We start from the raw sequence: 7569 nt of genomic DNA, 5'->3' as shown, positions 1-7569 counted from the left end.
ATTAAAGAAGAAAAATGAGAATGAGGTATTAATAATTTGTGTTAGAAGAGAAATTTTTTTTTTTTTAATTTGAAAAATACTCAGGGAAACTCAGGGAAATTTAAGGTTACTCAGGGAAATTTTTGGTCACTCAGGGAAGATTTTTTGGCTCAAAGAGTGGCAACCCTGATAAGAGCCAACAGTTAAATTGACTTTGATTGAAAGGCGTAGTTGCCAATGCATGAAGGGACATTTTTGCACAAAGACAATTTTGCATGGATTGAATTTTTTTATTTTATATATTCCTTTTACTTTGTACTATCAATGTTACCCCTAACCCGTGGTTGGTAATTTTTTATTTTTTACTCTTGTGCAAAAATTTTCTTTGGCAAAAAGGACCATTTGTGCAAAAGAGTCTTCCTGCGTATTTGACCTGTTCCCAATTGAAACATTGGAACAAAAGTATATAAAAAAGATATACTAAAGTAAAGGTAAACAAAATAATGAATAATGCAATTGACATTTTTATGTTCCATTAAAATTTCAAAGGAAAAAAATGTAACTAAAACTAAACAAAGCTTGAAGATCTTGAAATTATTGAAACATAAATTTAAAATATACATAACTAGTCAAAAATTCTTAAAGTGAGGATAATACCTGCTTTAGTTAGTTGTTTGTTAAAAATTGAATTATGAGTTTAATTAAAATAGCTTTGCTAATTATGGTCTCAAACTTACTTCTGCCTTTTTATAAAATATCAAAGTTTTTGACAGTTATTCTTTCATCTTTACAAATGTTACAATTACTAATGTGGTCAGATATAGCTGTTTTACCTTTTAGATGTTTTTTGACTCTTTCTATCAGTGGTCTTGATGTAATCCAATGTATTGGATGCTCTTTTCCTTAGAGAATTTATATTCATAGACAACATTGGATTTCAATTCGTCAGGTGTTTTGTCCTTGTTGCTGAAGTAGTTACTTGTTTTGAATATGGTAAAAATGACTTTGAAGTCTTCAATATAATTGTTTAATAGTTTTTCTAGTTTCTTTTTATATTCAGTACTTAATTTTCCAATGTAAAGTATTTTCAAAATAAATTTAAAAATCCTATAAAAAAACTACAGCAAAATAAAAACGTTAAAGGAAAAAATAATGCAACTAAAATTTATTCAAAGCTTGATGCTCTTGAAAACATGGTCAAGTGTAGCTTGTCTTTTGTGTCTAGCTTTTTTTGTTGTTCCCAAATTTTCAAATATTTTGAAAGCTCATTGTAGCTTTCCATAGTCGTTTAGTTCGTATTTGTTTACTTTAGTTTATATGTAGCTTCGTGCATTTCTGCTGAAGACAGCTCTTGTTCTAGAATGAAAGAGTTTGTGTAAACATTTTTATTAAAATTGGTAGCTTATAAACTTTGACTATTGCTACCAACATATATTGGGTACCTCATATGGTATAATATCATCTTTTTCATTCAATGCTTGTTTTCGTTGAAAGTAAAATAATGGTTTGCTTCTTCTCATACTTCTAACAATATTTGAATACTTTTGCTGTCAATGCCTACAAATTCATCAATTCTTGAAGTGTAGCATAAGTGTTGAACTTCTTAAAAAACTTTAAAAAAAAAATCTTAAGTGTCTGTGACAGCAGTATTTAAACTTTTTTCTCAAAATTTTATTTTAAATAAGAATTATTTGATGGCTTCATCTATAACTTTCTCCCATGCCTCTTAAGTATAGTTAGCAGCATCTATCACACTTTCCACAAAATTTAAAACCTTTTATTCATTTTTGAGCTCATAGAATGACAAAACATCTTTAAAAAGCAGGAATTTATGTCTCTTATTAAGTGCTGCAGTAACTCCCAAATCACATGGCTATTTCTAGCTTGCTACATAAAAAATGCACTGCAATACTTTCCCTTTGAAAAGCTTTAAATTTGGCATTATCCATTAGCAAAAGAACTGAGTGGAAGCGTTCTTTAATGTGTCAAAGGATTAAAAGTAGATTAACTAGATTTATTGTAGATAAACAAAGACCAGAATGTCTTCAGTATCCAAAAATATATACCAGAATGTACTTTTGAGCTGTGTTCAAAGTTCCTACTCAAGCGGCAGGATTAGTTTTTAAAAATATTGAAAAAATAGTAGAGTGTCCTGCTGCTTGCATAGGAACTTTTAACACAGCTCAAAAGTACATTCTGGTATATACTTCTGCATACTCAAAACATAGCATTTTTTATCTACAATAAATCTAATTTTTACCCTAAGGCACATAAAAGAATTTTTACCCAGTTCTTTTGCTTTTGGACAATGCCAAAATTAATGCTTTTGAAATGCAAGTATTGAAAATGTGAACCTTACAACTATGGTAAATGGACTTTTGAGGGGAAAAACTTATGGTGTATAGCTACACACTTTAACCTGTACGGCGCTATTTTATTTTTGTATTAACAAAAACAACTTAAAGGTTGAATATAATTTAATAAAATTGACAGATACTTTATATTAGGGGTCAAAGGCACTTCAGTTTAGCAAGGGTTTAGACTTATTTTCAGCAGTGATCCTGACCTTGTGCAGAAAAAATATTCCATGCAGTATTGACAACTTTTGCAAAAATATCAATCCATACAATATTGACTGTTTGTGAAAAAGTGATTTTGTGCATAACAGACCATGTCTATTAATAACCAACTATTAAAGAACTTTCAATGATAAAGAAAGTAGCAGATAATAGTTTTACTAAATATTGTTTTTTTTTTATTTTGAAGGTACTTTAAAGCAAGTTATTTAACTAAACTTTATAGTCTCAAACTATATATCATTCAGGTAAGTTAAACATTGTAAAAAAAGTTTTACAACTATTAACCTATTTAAAAAATGAACTTAATTACTTTAATAGTTTATATTTAAAATAATTTTATAGTTAAATATATAGTAAGTACAGTTGTTTTTTTTATGTTAATAATAACTAAATACTTTAAAAATAAACCTAAACTTTTAAGATAAGATATAGATTTTAAAAGTATAAAATTTTATGTATTCAGTAAACTTAAATTATGATTAATTATTTTTTTAAATTTAGTTATATAGCTTTTATGTTTTATTTAGTTTTTTATAAAACCAGATGATATCTGTTATTTTAGACTAAATATGTTATATTTTCATTCTATAAAAAGAGTTTTTTGACTTTGTAAAGTAATTCTTTTTATGTTATAGTTGGTAAAAAAAACTATAAACAAATTTGTAAGCGATGGTTGAAGAAGTAGTAAAGGAAACAGTGTCAACATATAAGAAGCTTTGCTGTACCCCTGCAATAACTGGGCTTGAAATAACTACAGATTGCGATAACGATGACCTTTTACACTGGGAACTCAGCTATTCTGAAAGAAATTTAGTCAGAAAAAAGAAAGTTGCATATAAAATATTTGGCAGTGTAAATTCGAAAAGTTTTAAAGTGCAAAAATCTCCTTACAACTCAGAAACTAATGAGATCATTACAGCTTACCCTAAGTGTAGTTCCATGAAAGCAAGCGTTGTGCAAGTAAAAAACAAAGATGATTTTGAACAATACATTGAAGTTTGGCAAGATGATTCAAAAATCATGACGTTTGATTTGAAAGCTGAAAACGTCCATGGCCCTGTTTACAACAACCCAATGTTTGGTTGTATGAAATTTTCGCATGATGGCACTAAAATTCTTTACATTGCTGATAACAAGCCTTTTAAATGCACAAAAGAAAAGTATTCTTTTTTGGACAAAAACGCTTTAGATGACTCTGATGAAAAGATCAATGACAGCAGGAGAAACAAATTTGCGTGGGATGACAATTGGGGAGAACAAATGTACAACTGCAAGGAACCAACACTGTGCATTCTTGATTTGAAAGCAAAGAAGATAACAAACTTGCATCAAATGATGCCAAAAGACATATCTATTTCTAGGGCCTTCTGGAGTAAAGATGATAACTATATTGTATTTACTGGTTTTCTTTCCAGTCCTTGGAGGCTCGGACTAATTTATTGCCGTAATAGATCCAGTGGAATTTATGCCTATAAGTTCTCAAATAATTCTTTGAAAACTCTAGTGAATTGCAAGGACTGCATTTATTCTCTAAACTGTACTCCAGATGGATCACGGTTTTTTTATCTACAAACTCATTCCCTCGGTCCACATTCGCAGTGTGCAAAGCTAATGAAAATCACTCTGAGTGATTCCAAATCTTTCACATTTGGGCCACCACAAGTTGTCTACGATTATGTCAAAAATCCCCCTGCAGAAGGCGGCTTTCAGGGGTTTTTCTTGAGAGAAGCTCTTGTTGCAAAGTGCTGGCTGAACAACCACACAATTGTGTTTGAGAGCCAAAACAGGAGCCACATCAGCTTGTTTCAGCTCAACGTTGACACGGGCGAGCTGAACACTTTAGAGCTGGAAGGAGAGTGGAGAATCCTAGGAATAAAAAATCAGCTTCTTTTTGCCTCACACGCGTTGCCAAACATGCCTACTTCATTTAAAATAGGCAGGATTAAGAAAACTGATGGTAAGCTGTCCATGGAGTGGATCTTAGTTCAGCAGTTCCCTCATGACTTGACTGAATTGAAATGGAGCATCATGCAGCATAAACCCAACCTTCACAACGAAAAGTACCCAACAGTGGACTTTGAATCAGTTGTTGTCAGACCAAAAGAAGACAGCAAAGTAAAAGGGCTGTTGGTTTTTCCACATGGTGGGCCGCATGGCTGCTGGAGCACTGGTTTCGATTTTCAAAGTGCCTGCCTGGCAAGATTAGGCTACATAGTACTTAAAGTAAACTACAGGGGTAGCACAGGATTTTCTCAAAATGGCATATACTCACTGATTGGAAATATTGGCACTCAAGACGTACAAGACACCCATCAAGCGGCTCTAGAAGCTGTTGAAATGTTCAAAGTTCCTCCGAGTAAAGTTTTCGTCAAGGGCGGCTCCCATGGGGGTTTTCTCACTTTGCATCTCATAGCTCAGTATCCGGACTTTTACAAGGCTGCGGTTGCGAGAAACCCTGTTTGCAACATCGTGTCCAACACTTGCTCGTCGGATATTCCCGACTGGTCATACTCGGAAGCAGGCCTCAATTTCAACCATTCGGTGAAGCCAAGTGAGCAAGATTACGTTTCAATGCTGAGGAAGTCTCCCGTCAGCATTGCGGACCGCATAAAAACACCACTCATGCTCATGTTGGGGAGTGTTGACAAGAGAGTGCCTCATCAGCAGTCGATTGAGTTCTATAGATTGTTGAAGAGCGGAGGTGTGAAGGTAAAGCTGATGATGTACCCCGGCTGCGACCACAGAATTGCCGAGCTCGAATCTGAAACTGACAGCTTCATCAACACTGTTCTGTGGCTGAGAGAAAATAGTTTATGAAAACGCTGCTGTTAGAATTAGCGTTTTTAGTTCATGTTGTATAGTTCTGTAATTTCTACTTTAAACATATTTACTATATAAATAATCATACATTATACTCATTATACATTTTTTTAAAATATTTTTTAATTAACCATATTTTGATTGATTTCATTTGTACAACTGTGGTATTTTTTACTTTTTTTTCAAGCTTAATTGATTTAAAAACTGTCTTACCATAATATAGACTGAGACGTTCTGATAAGCTAGTATGTTTTCATCATAGTATATATAAAAATTTTGTGTGCTATACAATAAATCTACCTTCATTTTTGCTTTAAGTAAATGTTTTATTCTTTAAAACCTAGAAAGCCAACAAGATAAACTCGTTATTTGTTTATACTAATTTGTTAAAAAGTAAGTTTCTGTTGTTACTTTTCGTAAAATTTTTTTGTTACTCTCTTACAAATAATTGTTAGGGTTGAGAATAAACAAATATACCCGTATAAATACCGTGTTTCGGTGATAAATCCTACGTAAAATTATTTTTCAATTACTTCGTTTCAGTAAATTGCTATAGAAGTTTATACAGTAACCTCTCGGATCTTTACGCACTCGTGACGTTACGCACTCTCGTTTAGTTACGCATTTTAGAATTCTAAAAAATTCAAAAAATAGAAAATTTTAATTCTTTTTAATATTGCGCAAAATAGGTTTATTGTATATTTCTAATTTAAAATATGCTTTTAAATGCTAATTCACCTCTTTATATCTTTATACTTTGTAAACTTATGTTACTTTACTTATTTATAAACATTTAGTTTAGTATAAGATAATAGATAATATTTTAATACAATGTAAGAGAAGTTTATCCTTATGTGGGCAAAGGTCTAATTAAAAAACTTTTAGTAACATAAACAATTTTTATTGAATATTTTTCTTATACTTTATATATTTTTGTTTAAAAGAAGAAATCTATTACAGCACTAAAGGCGAAAAATTTTTAAAGACTATAGAAACAAATTTTAATATAGACACCACACCATTTCTTAATTGTAAAAAAATACTTAATTATAAATTAGGTTCGCGAAGTAGAATAGAATATAAATGTTAAGTATCAAATAAGTCACATACAAACAAATATAAAGCAAAAATCTATTTGTTGCTTAAATTAGTAAATTTTTCTACAAGTATTATTATTTTACATAAATTTAAAACCTTTTTTTTTAAATATGTATAGTTTTATCTTTTGTTTTCAAATTTATAAATAAAGTAAACAAATTATTAAAAGTGGGAAAGTTCCCAGTCTGCTTATAACTAGAATCAATATAAAAAACAGCCATTAAAGTAAGTATATTTGGTACCTCTCGTTTCTTTACGATCTCTCGCATCTTTACGCACTTTTTCTGTGGACACAATGTGCGTAAATAAGCGAGAGGTTACTGTATATTCTAAAAAAATCAACATCTAGATCGAATATTTTATATTAAAAAACAATTACAGTAGACTACCGCTTAAGTACGCAAATTGAACCCGACCAAAAAGTGCGTACTTAGCACGGGTAGTGCGTACTTTTTGACGACATAGTATAATATCAAATTTAGTTGTTTGTTTTCTTTCTTACAACTAGCCACCAAATAATTAAGCCAAATAAACAAGTCTTTTTATTTGAAATAACATTTGATACATAATTATAATCTGCAAAATTTTTTAATAGATTTTAAAATGATTTATTTTTTCTATAAAAAGTTTCTACATAATGCTAGTCAAGCTAAGTTTAGTTAAGTTAATACATTTAATATAATTTTCCATTAACTAAAAAGTGTTTGATTTTTTTTTTTTGAAAGAAAAACGTTTCAGGACTGTTTTTGTAAGAAAGTTTATATCAGTAGAAACATTTATAGTATAAGTGCACAATGATAAGATGCTCATTATATTTTTTTTAATTTTAGTTTTTTGTTGTTGTTGCTTCTTTTTATATGTTTATTTTGACTTTATAAAAATTGTAACTAGTTTTTGTGGTTAACTAGTTTTGTATTATGTCACATTAAAATTAGCCTTTCTTTTGCAGATATTCTGAAAGTTTTTAATAAAAAAAAATTAGAAATTTTAGAAAAATGATTGGAAAGCGTCAGAAAATGACTCTATGGAACAAGTCTTTAGAAAATATCTAAGTCTCAGAAAATTGAGAATTTTTTTTGTCTTTCTATGTAAG

General features: G+C 30.3%; 1 protein-coding gene across 1 annotated transcript; it reads left to right on the top strand.

Annotated features, from left to right (window-relative positions):
* The first annotated feature begins 3245 nt into the window (after nt 1-3245).
* LOC145842148 (acylamino-acid-releasing enzyme-like) lies at nt 3246-5629 on the top strand. The gene has a single exon (XM_082949543.1). The coding sequence runs from the start codon at nt 3498-3500 to the stop codon at nt 5373-5375; it is 1878 nt and encodes a 625-aa protein (XP_082805669.1). The 5' UTR covers nt 3246-3497; the 3' UTR covers nt 5376-5629.
* Nucleotides 5630-7569: the final 1940 nt, after the last annotated feature.

This window comes from Thalia democratica, chromosome 8, assembly GCF_965202585.1.
Source record: "Thalia democratica chromosome 8, ktThaDemo2.hap1.1, whole genome shotgun sequence".
NCBI classification, from domain to species: domain Eukaryota; kingdom Metazoa; phylum Chordata; class Thaliacea; order Salpida; family Salpidae; genus Thalia; species Thalia democratica.
Note: the sequence above shows the minus strand (reverse complement) of the source record. Positions and strands in the feature narration are given on the sequence as shown.